We start from the raw sequence: 16,041 nt of genomic DNA, 5'->3' as shown, positions 1-16,041 counted from the left end.
ATCCTGGTCACCACTTTAGGAGAAATGCAGGGAACACAGAAAGGAAATCAGAGTCCCTAAATATTTTAAGGAGATGGAGAGTCTTTAAACTTAAAAATAACCAAACAGGCAGTTTAATCAGAAAGCTGAGAGAGATGAATGTGACTGTCAGTTAAGGTAGGGGTTTGAGCTGATGCCTCAGGCATGTTTGTGGGTGTAGGGTTTCTAGCCAGACAAAAGGGGAGATATATGCCAGTTATCTAGAAAACTTCCCATCCATTGTGATCAGCAAAGCTTGGGAGAATGCTTTTCAGGTGCCACTTCACTAGGGCCAGCTATGAACTTCCTGGGGCAAAGCTCTGAGAGAGAGTTATCTGGCACTGGCCACAAAGGAAAGATTATGGTGGTATCTCTTCCTTTTCTCACTCAGTCTCCTGTTCCTGATCCCCAAAAAAGCTCTTTAAAGTTTAACAACATCTGTGGAGGGAGAAGAAAATTAAGATATGAAGCACTGTGCTGGGCCCCTGTGGTTTACAGCTTGTCCTTGTGGGAGTGAAGTGCTGCATGCCTGTTCTGGATGCCATGCAGTAGACATGCTTTTCCTGCCTTAAGCTTCAGGTTGACTTTTAGCTGCTGATCTGTACTGTGTAGCTATGAGAGATCATAGTGTTTGCACAGCACGGTTGACACAGATCTCCAGCTCATTAGGGAGGTGGAGAAACACTCTACCTGTATTTTAGAAAAGGACCAACTGTGAGTCAGTGACAGAGTTAAGGAAGAAAAAGACCCCAAACTCCCTTTCTCTGCATTACTCAGTTGTGCTACCAGTCGCATTGTTTAATGTCCTTGTCTTTCTTGCCCAGAGTTTGTCAGACCCAAACAACTACCATGAATTCTGCCGACTGCTGGCCCGATTGAAAAGCAACTATCAGCTGGGAGAGCTAGTGAAAGTGGAAAATTACCCTGAAGTCATCCGACTCATTGCCAACTTCACCGTGACCAGCCTACAGGTAGGAATTTATTGCCTTAGGCCTCTTTAACAGGAGAAGAATTTGCTGTCTGTGTCCACTCCGTGCCTTGTACTGGATGGTAGCAGTGCCAGTTATGAGGCCTAGTGGCAAGCCAAGCAAACCTTACAACAGTCGGGTCCTACAGCACAGTACTATTTTTCTGTGAACTTGGTTTGAATGATACAGGAATGATACAGGAGGGGAGGGTTGTAGTGACAGCTTTGGAGTTATTCCATGCCTCAGCAGCAAAACCTGCTCATTCCTGGTTATTTTTAGTAGTGTGCATCAATCTGTTATTAAAATAGAGTTAAGGGGGTGGTTTTACTGCTAGCAATATGAACACCACGCAAGCTTCCCTCTGGGTTTCTCACTGATATACAGCATACAACTACACCTCAGCTAAAAATCCTTTCATGGAAATTACAAGCAAACTGGAAGTTTTCATCAGCAGACGTTTAGGGAGTATGGAGCTTTTTGTTGCTGTCAGAGGTCAATAAGAGCAACGTGACTTTAACACTCTTGATCATCTCTCACAAGCATGTTGGAGAGAAAGACAGAGAGATGATCATAATAGCGCAGGAGATAAAGTAGGAAGGATCTTTGTGTGGACAGCCATGAGAGGGGACTGAAATGTCTTCCTCACAAGAACCAATTTTTGCGTTTCAGTATTGCTTTAACGTAGCGTCAATGCTGGTAATTGTGTGTTATGGTGCAACTGTATAATTTTCCTCTCTGGTAGAATGGGTGTTTCTTATGTGGGAGGCTAAAAATGCTGGCTGGAGCAGCCTGCAAAAATATTTCAAGAAAAGACTCCAACCCAAATCTGCAGGAAGGAAATTCTAGTGCATCCAAGTGTGCAGCTTGTGTTGGGAATTTTTTTTCTCTTGAGCTGTGGATACTTCGAAGGGCTGCCTTAAAAACCTGTGCATGCTGACCCATTAAAGAGATGGAGCCTAGCAGCTGAGGATTCACTTGCTGTAGTGTTTTTTACAGCACAGGTGTATTTTTTTGCACTACACTGGAATGCTAAAACAAAAGGGCACATAAAGCAACAACACTGTTATCACTGAGGCAGTGTATTGAGGTTCCTTGTCCATACCTTCCAGTTCCAGTTTTTCTGAGCCTTGACTGGAAGCTGGAGGCTTCCGCTCAGCTGACAGTCATGGAAGCTAATTTTGAGGTATTCTTGGTGCTCTAGCTGACAGGGGGAGTGTGTGGGTCTGTTCTGGTTGGGTTTTTTTTCATTCTTTGGTTTTCTTGTAATTTAGATGCTAACTTAAATTCAGTGTTAAATATGTGCAGAATGAAGCTGTTAAGTTTTTGGGCAGTGCATCCTGGATAAAGCTGCTAATGCTGGTAAAGGATGCAAGGCTCACATGACGCTTGGAATCCTAAATGTACTGGTTTTCTTTCTTCCCACTCTGGTTGTCTTCAGCACTGGGAGTTTGCGCCAAACAGCGTTCACTATCTCCTCAGCCTGTGGCAAAGGCTGGCAGCCTCAGTCCCATATGTTAAAGCCACAGAACCTCACATGCTAGAAACGTATACGCCGGAGGTCACAAAAGCTTACATCACATCCAGGCTCGAATCTGTGCACATCATCCTGAGGTAAGGGGAACCTTTCTGACTGTGGGAAGAATGAGGCAGGGAAAATGTGTCTTAATTTGTTGGGGTCTTGGTTTGTCCCCGTATGGACTCTGGGGGGGGAAGAAGTTATGCCTGACTATCAGTTGAGTTGTTAAAAAAAAAAAAAAAAAAAAAAAAGACATGGCTGAATCAGATGCTCAGTCTTCATATATTACAGTATATTTTAAGTGAACCAAGCCATAAAAATTAGAAAATTCTTGCATCCAGATGGGTGCCTTAATATTTGATGCCTGCACTTCAGGTACAAAGCCCTGGATGAACAATCAGCCTGTAATAAAGGTGTATCCAGTGCAGTGTGTAATTTCTCCTCCAGTTCAAGTAGTTGGTGCTGTTTTGATTTATGGCTACAGCCGCAGCAGTGATGGCCTGGTTTTCTTGCATCAGTCTGTGTACTGTTCCCCAATTAGCCAACAAAGGTTCAGGCAACCAGGTCTAGGAACAGATGTAGACCTAAAAGAGGCGTAGTCTTAGTCCTCATGGAAATAAGCTTATGTTGTGGCTTAGGCCAGAACTGCTATTGATGTGCTTTTATCATCTGCTTGTTTTCTGTGCAGAGATGGGCTGGAAGACCCTCTAGATGACACTGGCCTTGTACAACAGCAGCTAGATCAGCTGTCCACCATCGGGCGGTGTGAGTATGAGAAAACCTGTGCTCTGCTTGTGCAGCTCTTTGACCAGTCAGCCCAGTCTTACCAGGAGCTCCTTCAGAGTGCCACCGCCAGCCCCATGGATGTTGCAGTGCAGGAAGGTGAGTGCAGCCCAAGAACAGTCATCACTTGGGCCCACTGAACTAGGAATCCCCGAAGCCTACTCTCCTCATGCGATTATCTGTTTGGCAAGATGGAGTCTCACTAATGTTCCTTTGGGGAGTAGTGGCTGGAATACACTTGGACTTGGCCTGCATACGGGGTTTGTGCAACTGTTCTGTGGCTTCTTTAATGTTGGGTACAGAAAACTGCCAGCTCTCTAGCGGCTTTATGAAAGTGCCTTCTTAATGGTATATCCTAGTCTCCTTCCAGTATTGGAATGAGCTGTACTAGGATAAGCATAGGAGGTTGTCCTGCTTTAATTATACAGTTGCATGATTAAAACAATAAACCTTTTATGTGTAGAGAAGAGTGTATGGTTGTGAATTGAGCATCTCTTAGCATATCAGTCAATACTTTAAAAAAAACAAAACACTTTTTATATATATATATATATATATATATATATATATATATATATATATATATATATATATATATATATATATATATATATATACACACACACAGCATTTCCAGGAATCTGCAGAAGGGGGTTTCCTATAGTGAAATGGTCTTGTATGGTGAACAAATTTGGGTGATGTATGATGTGCCAAAGCAAATGTGTTGATTGTGGAAGTCATGCCTCTCCTTCAGCGAATGGGAAAACAGGTCATTCGGGAACTGTCTGAGCTTCTGGACACGCATATCACTGATAACCTGTAATTCATGGATCTTCTTATCATGTAGCCTGCTCAGTGCTTTGTTCTGATGTGGTCTGTTGGTTTCAGGGCGTCTTACGTGGCTTGTCTACATCATCGGGGCAGTGATCGGTGGTAGGGTTTCCTTCGCCAGTACAGATGAGCAGGATGCGATGGATGGCGAGTTGGTTTGTCGGTAGGGATGCTAACTGCTTTCTTGCTGGGCTGTTGTATTTTTTGAGGACCCTCCCATCCCCCTGAAAGAGTGACTAGTATGCAGGTGCAAGCATTCTTTCCCCTTAACACTCTTCTCATTAAAAGCAATGAGATGCCCCCCTGAAGGGAGAAGCTGAGTAAGCTTTGCCTGGGATTTGTCTAAATTGGGGTGTCTGCATGAGTGTTTAGCAAGCAATTGAATGATTGTGAGGGGAAGAGCGTAGAAGATGCTCTTTTTTTTTAATGCATGCTACAGAACAGAACCAAATGCATGGTGTTTTTTGGGGAAAGAAGTTTTTTTTTCTGGGTTTCTTATATTCATCTCCCTCTCCCTCCCCCACAGACAGCCCAACTGCATCTGACTGTGAACTCCTGAAGGCAGTTCTAGTTCCTGTTCAGTAGTTAGCATCCCCCGCAGGGTGGCTTTGGTTCCCGTGTTGCATGTGTCAGAATACTAAGGCCCCTTGGTTTCAGCTTGAATTGGTATGGGTAATATAATATGCAGTCTGCGACTCACAAGCAGCGTTAGTTTGAGCAGAATTCCTTGTTCTCTTCTGGGATTAGGGGGAGCAAGAGGCGCTGAATCTGTGCCTTTACAAAAGTTGTCCTTCTGTTAGCTGTGGTTAGTAGGAGACCGAGTCTCATCTTGGCTCTTCCTGTAGCTAGGGAGTAACTGGATGGAAGATACCAAAACTTCAAACATGCCGAACTGCCCTCAGGGGTATGATATACACAAAGCAGTCTCATGCTGTTAATCTGCTTGCTTTGATCCTTTCTCTCCACACTCTTTTCAAAGGAGTAGTCTTGTTTGATTTGCCCCATACATCCAGACTCTGGACTGAGTCAGTGAAAGCCTTTCTCACCATGATGGCTTATTCCTAGTCATTTACCTATGAGCTCCAGCCTGTGTGCAGTACTTCTAATAAGAGACAAGTTGGGACTTCTGCTTACTTGCTCCTTAGCATTGTATTGGCACAGTAGGGGATGAAATTCCCTTTCCCAGTGTCAGCACTAGGACCTGGACCCCTCCTCTGGATTAAGTGCAACTTAAGCAGCACACAGGACTTGCACTGACCGTTCTGCCTATGGAAAAGTAGTTCATCCAGGACAAAGATCTTGGCCATAACATACAATATTGCTACTCTGCTTTGCCCACTCTCAATCCAAAATGCCACCCTATAGGGAAAGGAAAAAGCTTGGAATCAGTACCAGGTGCCTTGAATAGCATCTGCCTACCCTCAGTGATGTCCAGAGTGCTGTTTCTTGTGATGTTTCTTGTTTTTGTGGAGTAGCTGGGTGTCCAACAGTTCCTAAATGCATTGTCTCCCTCCTTCCAGGGTGCTTCAGTTGATGAACCTGACAGACTCCCGCCTAGCTCAAGCTGGCAATGAGAAATTGGAGCTGGCCATGCTGAGCTTCTTTGAGCAGTTCCGAAAGATCTACATTGGAGACCAGGTGCAGAAGTCCTCCAAGGTACGCCCTCTGCCTGGCAATTGTGAGGAAGCAATCATTTCTTTTCTGTTGATGTTTAAGCTGCTGGAATTTGATCTGTTCTTTTCTTACAAGAAGGAAAGCCACATTCTTCCTGCTTTCTGTAATACCTGCTTTTAAATTTTGTTCTGGAATCATCTTGTGGAAACAGTACCTCTTAAGATGGTCATCTGTGTTGGAGAGAGAACCCTATGATTACAACAGTGGGTCGGGTCTTTGTAGACCCTGAGTTTTAGTCCCTGCTTTAACAGGCTCTTCACAAGAGCAACAACAGGTCACTTTATGTGCTTGTACCTCACTTCTCTATCCATAACATAAGGGTAAATAGCAGTTACATGTGAGGTAAAATACATATAGCACTGAGTACTTCAAAATCATGGACATGGGGAAGCTGTATAAGCATCTGAATGGGAAGGATGCCGGACTTTGGCATGGCGCTGTTTTGTTTTGGGTTTTTTTCTAGATAGTCCGTAGGAAAATAAAATGAGCCTTTGAGCTGAGGTCAAAACTGATGCATTCTCTGCCTAAAAGGGCATGCCTTGGAAATGAGGCAAGGTTTACAAAGCCAGGTCTTGGCTTTCCAGCTACCAGGGAAGTTCACGCTCATCATCGTGCAGCCCCAAGTTGTGCAACGAAGAAACAAGGCTACTTTTATTCCCAAAATTGACTCTTAACCATTTCGTTCACCTGTAGTACAGAGTGCTGGGAGCAAGGACATTGCAAGGGAGCTAGGAATTTTTCAGCTTGGAGTTCCATTGCCCGGTTATTTGAGGCACAAATGTCATTGTTTCTTTGCGTCCTCATCTGCTGAGGGAACCGTATTTTTCCTAGAGTTAAGGTAATCCCTTTTCCCAGGGTGCAGATGAAAGGCCAGACAGAAAAGTCTATATCATAAGGATCCAGTGCAGATGTACAGCAAGACATAGATGGGAGGGCCTACCGGGGTCCCAGTTGAAAATGATGCCCAGATTACAAGAAGAAGCGACTGATAGGATGGTGATATCTTCTCCACAGTGGTTGAATAAGGAAGCAGGGGGCTCTTGGGGAAGTGTTCATCTGTGCATCTCTTGGCTGTGCTCTGAGTGTTCTTGCTCTCCTCTCTTCCAGCTGTACCGCCGTCTCTCTGAGGTCCTCGGATTGAATGACGAGACCATGGTCCTGAGTGTCTTCATAGGAAAAATGTAAGTGTTCCTGCATGCTGCCATCAGGGATTCCAGGGTCCATTTGAAGGTGTGAATGGGACATCTTGAACCTAAGGGAGTCATGTCCAGACTTGAGAATAGTAGCTGCTGGCTGCTTAAGAAAATGGTAGGCTGTGATCAGGGGTGTGAGTCACATGCAGCATCCCAGATGTTTATCCACTGTGGAGTCTAGCCTGGGCCATGGAGAGACACAAATGTGATCCTCTGCCAGCTACACCAAAAGAATGGATGTGGTCTTAGGCTGTGGTCTGACATCTGCTTACCAGGGGCAGCCTCAACTGTTGGTGCACTCACATCACTATTGCTGATCACCAGCCACAAATGCACTGCAAGGAGGGGACACCAAGAGGCCCTTACAAATAGCCCGGTTTCATGCTAGCGTAGTGGCAGTATCCTTAAAACTGTTCTGCTTGAGCAGACTCTTTCCTTTGACTGTTGCTGGGCAGCTTCCTCTAGCCTGAATTTGTCAACTGGGCTTTGTGGGGCCTCTGGCAATCTCCATTAGAACTCAGAATGCTTCAGGAGCTCCAGGGCTGAAGCCCAGTGCCGTGCGCTAGAGGCACATGGCCACCGGCTTTCCCCACTCCTTTAGCAACGTCCTTGACGTGCACGGTGCCTGCCTAACCTTGCGCACCTGAGCTGCACATCCACAAGGGGTGAAATGGCTCTCCCGGCAGAAGCAAGGGCTACTAGAATTCTGCAGCTGACAGTGGATGGTGCAGGTGCAGAATTGCATACGTCTGCATGTTGTCACTGCCGCAGAATTCTCTTACCCTTGCTGCAGAAATCAGCCCTGGAGTGCCACAGAATTCCAAGGGCCTGGGTATGGGCCAGTGTAGCTTGGGACCCAAGTAGTGAAGATTATCTGAAGGATAATTTTCTAGTCAACCAAATGTAAGTACAGTAATTTTATACCAATATTTTGTGGCTTGTGATGTCTGTGGTTTTGGTGGAGGGTGGAGCTGCTGATGTTGAGTGACTTTTGATGGAAGAATCGACCTCACAACAAAGGAAAACTGAGCAGTCCCTCTGATATGTCCTTGTTGTCCTCTCCTTTAGCATCACCAACCTGAAGTACTGGGGTCGGTGTGAACCCATCACCTCCAAGACGCTGCAGCTTCTCAATGACCTCTCCATTGGATATCCTTTTTAGTAGAGTCCTAGGCATGCAGAACTTACGTGGCAAAACCTAGGAAGAGCACACCAAGATTCAGATGAAAGGAGAGAGTTTTGCATGTGGCCTAGTTGTTTCTATTCACTGATCTCCTCGCAATGCATTGTTAGCAGATGGTCTTTTCTTAATTCACCAGAAACATTCTGTAACTAAATGGAGTGGCAGCTCCAGTCGCACAATATTGTCACTGATTTTGTCATCACCTGCTCCCTTGTCCCCTTGGCTGTATTCCCCTGTTGTATGTAAATGTGCCATTACCCACTTCCCCAAAACATTCAAGTTACCTCTCAAGTGGCCAAGGGAGCTTGAGCACTTGCTAGTCGTATCTGGTGGCAGGAATTCCAGTAGGCATACACTTTTTAAGAGCAGATCATGTCTGTACATCATAGTTTGTCTGAGCTCTTCTTTGAGAGCTCTTGAAAACCTCAGTAGTTGGTGAACTTCCTAAGGATTCTGAATTCAAGAGGAATGCAGTTAAGTAATACGAAATGAAATTAAATCCATGTCACGGAAAAGGGAAGTCATTCATAAGGTGCCACATCATTGTGCTGCACGAGCTTGCTCTGGAAAGTGTTCCCTTAAGTTGCTTGGTGAACATCTGAAACTGTCCAGCAGTTGTTTGGTTGCTATTTCCTTAATATGCTTCTTACATACAGTAGCGTTAGGAAATTGGTGAAACTGAGCGCAGTACAGTTCATGCTGAACAATCACACGGTAAGTCTTAGCCTCTACTTGCTATGTCATAACAGCATGCATACCCAGGTTCCTGCAAGTAGGAAGGAGATGAAGGCCCATTCTCTGCTTTCATACAGGGAGGCAAGGATTTCATAGGATGATACCTATTATTGAGCCAACTATGTAGTTACGATAAAGTTAGACAAGGTTTCGTATGTGGACATGCTTCTAAAGCTGAACTCTCTCCCAACTCCTTCCCTCCTATGAGAGACCCAGCCTTGTACAGCTTTGCAAATCCCAGTCCTTGTTCTCTCTGCCTTCTTCCAAAGCCTGGCCTTCAGTTCTTTTTTTTTTCTTGTGTTTTATATGTTACCTTTAACCCAAAGGATTCTAGCTCATGTACAAACTTACTACAAGAATCTCTTTGTCCCTCATTAAAATGCAGCCGCATCTGGAGCAGAATGCAGGGAATTACTTTGGGCTGTTACAATGCTGGCTCAAGAATAGTGAAGAATACTGCATCCATTTGAATTAACTGTGGAAGTCAGGAAGGCAAAATGTAATAATATACTTGTGCCCTGATCTCCTTCCTGATTGATTAAACGTTCCTGTTTTTGAAAGAGTACCCAGGGATCTTTAATCACCCCTGTGAACAGGATCCCAGACTTGCAACTTGGCCAACAACTGGTCTGCCAGCAGTGTAGGCTGTCTTCTGCCACTCTGGGGTGCTGACTCAGAGGAAGGACTGTCACAGTTAGCATCAGCATCTTGTATAGCTCTGCTGGTAGGTTTCTGTGGAGTTTTGCGATCACTGTGCTGACCTGAGCTCTGGTTCGCTACTGCTTGCAGGTCTTGTGGAAGTGAACAGTCAGTACCCCTGTGAGAGCCTGTCTGCTTGTTGTTGGGTAAAAGTATTGATCAACTGATCCTTCTATACAATGATGCTAGGACACGCAAGAAACAGACATAGTACCTTGAACAAGAGAAACGAGTCAGGATTCCTGGGTTCTCTTGAGCTGATAATGTGATAATGTTATCATGAGCAGCTGTCTTAAAGATTTGAGTTTTCCCAAGAGCGAACTCCCTCCTTCACTGGACGAGTAGAGAAAATTCTTCATCTGTTGCTTAAGATGAAAGGTCAAGGGCCAGGCTGCCTTCCTGGTAGGTACAGAAAAAACTATATGCTACCATTGCCTCTCTAGTGCCGGTAATCACACAGCACCAGTGAAAACTCCTCTTTGGTAATTTATTCTTTTATGAGTATTAGCACAACTGAGGTGGTTAGGGATATGATCAGTCCTTCCAAAGGCCTTGCAGGAATAGAGCATAAGTCAAAACGGTTGGGATTAGTGAGTGCCTTAATATGTGAGCCCTGCTGAGAGCCTGCCTGCTCGTTGTTCACTTGACTTTGTTCTTTCCTTGACAGAGTGAGCACTTTTCATTCCTGGGCATTAACAATCAGTCCAACCTGACTGACATGAGATGTCGGACTACTTTCTACACTGCACTTGGGCGCCTTCTCATGGTGGATTTAGGTACTACCTCCAACCCTTAAGAAGCAGTGCATTGTCATAGTCTGCACCTTCTGTGAAAAGTGTTTGGCTGACCTAGTAAAGGCCATCAAAAACTGCAAAAACCCAATGCAGTGAGAAGCTTTGTGCCTCCTGTTGGGGGCCGAGTGCTTCCTTCACAGACAGACTTCAGAAGACCACAGAAAACATACTCCGCTATAACCAATCTTTTCTGTGCGTCAGTGGTTGGTTGTGACATCACATTAATCTGGAGACATTTTGACTTGTTAAGATTAGAGCTCTGGCTGCCTTTACTTCACTCCTAGTGACCAGTCCCTACTGCTCTTTGCGCACTCTTTGCTGAGGCCAGCCTGTAGGACTGACGTGGCGTTTGGGTGGAAGGTGCCAATTTTGTCATGTCTGTTCTAGGGGAAGATGAGGATCAGTATGAACAATTCATGCTGCCCCTAACGGCTGCATTTGAAGCTGTGGCACAGATGTTCAGCACTAACACTTTCAATGAGCAAGAGGCAAAGGTAAGTAACAAGTGAGCAAAACCAAATCATTATAGTTAGTCGTGGCCTGGTACATTGGACAGCCACTCTTTCAGTAAAGGCCTTGTCACATGTGACTTTAGTTAAACTTGCTTTCTGTTGTGGCTTTTTATTCTAGTATTTCAGAAAGAGCATATGATCTGTACAGGGTGGTCTCTCTCTGAGGGGACAAACAATTGCTAGAGGGGAGAGAGATCCCTACGCATTTGGTAAAGGAAAGTCTCTCCTTTAACTTGAGTACTTCAGATGCAGTTTGTGGAATGACTATTGATGCTCACACAATAGAAGCAAAAATAGGAGGTATTGGAAAACCCTAGAACCTTCATTGCCTTGGCTTAACTTGTATATATTTTCTGGTGCTTAAAGAGGAAGGATTGTCTGACTTCTGAAACCAGAGGCCACCAAGAGAACTCTGCTGTTGGTGGTGGGTTGGTGAAAGCTGGGGTGATTTTGTGGTCTGGTTGCCAGTCTTAACGTGTAACATGTCCTTTTCCTCTCTACAGAGAACCTTGGTTGGCCTTGTACGAGACCTACGGGGAATAGCCTTTGCCTTCAATGCCAAAACCAGCTTCATGATGCTGTTTGAGTGGATGTATCCTTGGCATCAAGACCATAATTATCCTGGGCAATGAAAGAGATCCAAGTCCCTGAACCCTCCTCTCCCCCAACTCCATTCACTTTGCATTTCAGTTAGTTAACTCTTTCATGGAAGTTGCTTATGCAAATCAGAGTACTCAAGGGTCCTGGTGTACCTCTAGTGAGAGGTGCTTTTCAAGAACCCTCCATGTGGTTTGTAGCATGATGCTTTGCCCTTTTGGAGACTAGAAATCAGTTCTGAGACTGCAAACTGAATTAGCAAATGGACTTATAGGAGTTGGAACTTCAAGTACAGTTAGGGAAGCGCCAGTCTCTTGCTCCCTAAGGTTGGCACAGGTTGGGAGGCAGCATGCTTGCCCTGGTGCCCTTGCCCTGGCTGATCAGGAAGCAACATCTACGGGCTTTAGAGTTCTCTTTTCTTGTTATGGAGTCTGCGTGTCCATAATAACCTGGGAAGGGTGGGTACGTGCTCAGACCTTGAGTATTCTTTAGGCTGGCCTTGCAAGCAGCAGGCACAGCTGCTGAAAGACTTCAGCTTTGACTTACCATTACCACATTACCAGCCTAATGACTTTTTAAACAGGCACACAGGCCTTTTCTGCAGTGCCACGGCCTGTAGTTGTGCATCTCTCCAGAGGCTGGAACAGGGCAAGAATGCTGCCTTCTACTTACACTGACAGCCATTTTCTTCACATACAAATCAACAAGGTTCCTTAGCTTCTGGCTCACAGCTACCCTTCCTACATGCCAATCCTCCAGCGAGCAATTGAGCTGTGGTACCATGACCCAGCCTGCACTACCCCTGTGCTCAAACTGATGGCAGAGTTGGTGCATAACAGGTATGAGACTACAGCGTCCAAAAGCTGATGGGAGTTCACATCTGTCTGCTACCTCGCTCCTTAGTTTGGGGCTTGCCAGTGTTCTGTGGTACCCAGCTGTTTTGTTTCCATTTTGGTCCCTTTACACTTACAAGCTGCCAACAAAAACAAACACCATCACTTTTGGGAAGGATATGTGTCAGCCCTGCATTGTGATTTGGTTAAACTTGAGGGCTGTCTTCCTGTACCATCTCTGTGCATGACACTAGAGAAACCTGTGGTGTTTCTTGTGGCACCTGTTTCCAAGGCCAGTCATCCACAGCACCAGGGCACTGTGTGTTAATTTAATCACACCAAGTTAAAGTGAATGCTGCTCCGTATGGTGGTCGGGTAACTGCTCCTGCGTTAGACCTGTGGCGTGCTCTGCCAATGGATAGACACCTTGGCTTCTGGTCAAATAATTCAGAAGCTGTCTGATCTTTGGCTGGTTGTCAAACCTTGTTCATGGAGCACTGCCTGCTGAACAGGGCTCTACAGAAGAGGTTTACTAAGTAGTGTTCCAGCCTTCAGAAAGGATGCTAGACTTCAACTTGGTCATGTCCCAGTTCCCTAGGATCCGTGTGGTCACGCTGTTTACCAAATCCAAAAGGTATATGTGAGAAGGGACAGATTCTACTCAGTGGCCTATTGCTACTCCGTGAGGCAAGACAAGCAAGCTTGCCGCACTTCAGCCTGAAGATCCACTCAGCTGTTGGGAGGAAAACCATGTAATGACTACGTTTTTAAGCTCATCTGAATCGTGATCAGAACTTAGCGCAGTACTCCTGAGCTGTGCTGGAGTTCCCTGTGTTTGCGTGGCAGTAGCCCAGCGACTATTGCCAAAACTGGATTTCCAGCATATGGTGAATTTTAGTACTCTTAATGTGCAAAATACAGGCCTTTTCCTTCCATAGAAGCAGCATCAGTCCTCTCATCTGCTGTGTCCTGACTCTGATACCAAATGGAGCAGCTGTTGCTGAACTGCCATAAACAGCCCTACCCCAAGTGATGCCCCAGCAAGGAAGATTCTCTCCTTCCTCCCTCCAATATACGTGAGCAGCTGTTGATTTGCTTGCTTTCCCCTGGCAGATCCCAAAGGTTGCAGTTTGACGTGTCCTCCCCAAATGGCATCCTGCTTTTTCGGGAAACGAGTAAAATGATAACTACGTATGGTGAGTACCGAGTGGGGAGCCTTCATTCTTGTGACTGCCCAGATGGGAAGCTGCCTGGAAGGCAGCTGATCCCCTGTGAGCAGGGCCTGGGGCATCTGTTACAGCTGGTGTTGTGAAGAGGAGTCTGGGCTGCAAGGCAGGGACAAGTACCTTGAATTGTGATCTTACTGTGCTTATGTGAAGCAGGCAAATTTGGCCTAAGGTCCTGGCACTCAATAGATGAGCAAAAGGAGGTCAGGATTTGCCATGCTAGGGAAACCCTGCCACTGGAAATGATTAACACCATCCTCCTTCCCCCAGCAAAGCCACACGCTTTCTTCAGCCCTGCAGATCAGTTTGCACTCATTTTCCAGCAGTGCAGTGTGCAACCAGAGAAGCATTCTATTAACCAGCTTCTCCCAGGGCATATGAGGACACAGCTTAGAGCAGCCACAGCCAATAATGTAACCTTTGCTTTGGAAGCTGGCCCAGAGACGCCGCGCCAAACACCTCTTTCTGGTCTCTCCTCAGTCATTCCCTACAGCTCTGCTGCCTTTTTCCCCAGTCCCTTTGAGAGACAGGATGGTGCAGGAGATGGCAGTGGTGCTGGTGTGTTGAGTCTGCTTCTGTGCTCCTGCAGGAAATCGTATCCTCACACTTGGGGAGGTCCCAAAGGACCAGGTGTATGCCCTGAAGCTGAAGGGCATTTCCATATGCTTCTCAATGCTGAAAGCTGCGCTCAGTGGGAGCTACGTCAACTTTGGTGTCTTCCGGCTTTACGGGGACGATGCGCTCGACAATGCCTTGCAAACCTTTATCAAGCTCCTGCTCTCCATCCCGCATAGCGACCTCCTGGTAAGCCAGCATGTCTCTAACCTAATTGCATGCTGCATGTACACAAAAGAGTCCATCCTCTGTGTGCTGCCCTGACTGAGATGTATGCCTGTGTTGCTATGTCCAAATGGCTGTTAAGTCCCCTTGTGTGCCTCCGTATCCAAAGAGCGCCATGGTGTTAGCTGTGCTACATGTGGCAGTAAAGACACCACCACTTTTTGATCTGGGTTTCCAAAAGTGAAAAAAACCAAGGCAGGAAGAACTTATTGCTTGTGTTTCCTGTTTTTGTGTGCAAAGAATGGCCCATGTGTCTGTGCTGAAGCTCACTCCTTACTCTGCCAAAGAGGTGTCCCTTCACCGGTCTCCTTCCCCACCCAGCCCTCACCCCTATGCACTTGGCACTCTGTTCTGCTGCCAGAACGCAGCTGGAGGCTTGTGCGACGGGCCCGTGCAGTACTCGCCATAGGGATCTCTCCCAGGGTCTCATAATGCTCTGTGGTGCCAGTCATCATTCGGAGTTCCCAAACTCCTGAGCTTGAAAAAATCTACTTGCTAGCAGGGCTCCCACATCCTTTGTACCAGCCTCCCCCTGTTACAAAAGTTTCTTGTTTCTCTTTCATCTCCCCCAGCTTCAGCCAGTCCTGCCAGTTTCCTGTGTGCATCACTGTCTCAGCCTTTGAAATCAGACAATGCAGCCTCTTGATGCGAGACAGGAGTGGGAGATTGAGCTGGGCTGATGTCCAGTGCACACCTTCTCTTGCTGTGTTCTCCCGCAGAGCTTTGCTTTCCTTCCTATAAGGGGCAGCCTTGACAGAAAGCTATACACGGGTGTCAGGGAGCAGGATGGGATATTAAAAGGTGTCTCACTGAAGGAGTATTGTGGATGGATGAGCAAGCTTTAGCCTTTCCCACTGAGTCAGACCTTCCTGGACTTCAGTGTGCAATGAAGCCTCTGATTGCAGAACAGAATCTGATGAGAAAAGTCGTTGCTCCTTGCTCACACAGTTTCCTTGAGGCCCGTGGTGCCAGCTCCTCTCTCGTCGGGGACATAGCTGCAGCCAGATAATTGCTTCCTTACCTGAAAGATGCTTCAAGCTGACAGAGCCGTTTCTTTGCTCTGTGTGGCTCCAGGCTGTGTCCGCAACAGCAATTAAAACACAGCCTTGCTGTTCTGAAGGCAGCTGCCTTGCCATCTTGCTTCTGCATAAGCCTGGTGAACTGTTTCTGTGCCCACTTGCAACAGCTCCTTTGGCACAGACCATGCCACTGCAGAGCTGATTAGCTGGCTCCAGGACTTGCGTCATTATCCAGGTCCTTCTTACTTCAGCAGAACTTGGGAGTGGTTGTAGTTGCTCCCATACTTCCAGGGAGGCTGTTCTTCCTCAGATCTATTGCCACTGACCCACTAAAATAGGAGGCAGCACCTCCAGTGTCCAAGTTGGCCAAATAACTTGCCAAGCCAAAAACGGATGGAAGCAGGGTATAGGGAAATGTTCTGATAAAACACTAATGGAGGAAGCCTATTGGGATACTCCAAGGTAACTAGAGAGATGGGGGTGCACAACCCATAGGTTCTCTGTAGGGGGATTGTTTTGCATAAGCTGTTTTCAAGACGGTGAAAGCAAGTAATCTCCAGGTGATTGGAAATATGTGTGTTTAGGCTTCCGCTGCTCTGCCAGAAGCTCCATGCTCAATT

General features: G+C 46.2%; 1 protein-coding gene across 2 annotated transcripts in view; it reads left to right on the top strand.

The window, feature by feature from the left end:
• XPO7 (exportin 7) overlaps positions 1 to 16,041 on the top strand; it is a 55,468-nt gene that overhangs the window by 34,119 nt on the left and 5,308 nt on the right. For both annotated transcript variants that reach the window (XM_090051186.1, XM_090051187.1), the window contains exons 10-23: positions 843 to 989; positions 2,425 to 2,597; positions 3,191 to 3,384; positions 4,174 to 4,279; positions 5,637 to 5,772; positions 6,898 to 6,971; positions 8,052 to 8,135; positions 8,820 to 8,880; positions 10,268 to 10,376; positions 10,782 to 10,888; positions 11,410 to 11,498; positions 12,235 to 12,342; positions 13,450 to 13,532; positions 14,152 to 14,366. In XM_090051186.1, coding sequence (XP_089907312.1) covers positions 843 to 989; positions 2,425 to 2,597; positions 3,191 to 3,384; positions 4,174 to 4,279; positions 5,637 to 5,772; positions 6,898 to 6,971; positions 8,052 to 8,135; positions 8,820 to 8,880; positions 10,268 to 10,376; positions 10,782 to 10,888; positions 11,410 to 11,498; positions 12,235 to 12,342; positions 13,450 to 13,532; positions 14,152 to 14,366 — 1,686 coding nt within the window. The remainder of the gene's footprint in view (positions 1 to 842; positions 990 to 2,424; positions 2,598 to 3,190; positions 3,385 to 4,173; positions 4,280 to 5,636; positions 5,773 to 6,897; positions 6,972 to 8,051; positions 8,136 to 8,819; positions 8,881 to 10,267; positions 10,377 to 10,781; positions 10,889 to 11,409; positions 11,499 to 12,234; positions 12,343 to 13,449; positions 13,533 to 14,151; positions 14,367 to 16,041) is intronic.

The sequence above is a fragment of the Crocodylus siamensis genome, chromosome 6 (assembly GCF_052110815.1).
Source record: "Crocodylus siamensis isolate JL-2025a chromosome 6, ASM5211081v1, whole genome shotgun sequence".
Lineage (NCBI taxonomy): Eukaryota > Metazoa > Chordata > Crocodylia > Crocodylidae > Crocodylus > Crocodylus siamensis.
This window is presented reverse-complemented; position numbering and strand designations above follow the sequence as displayed.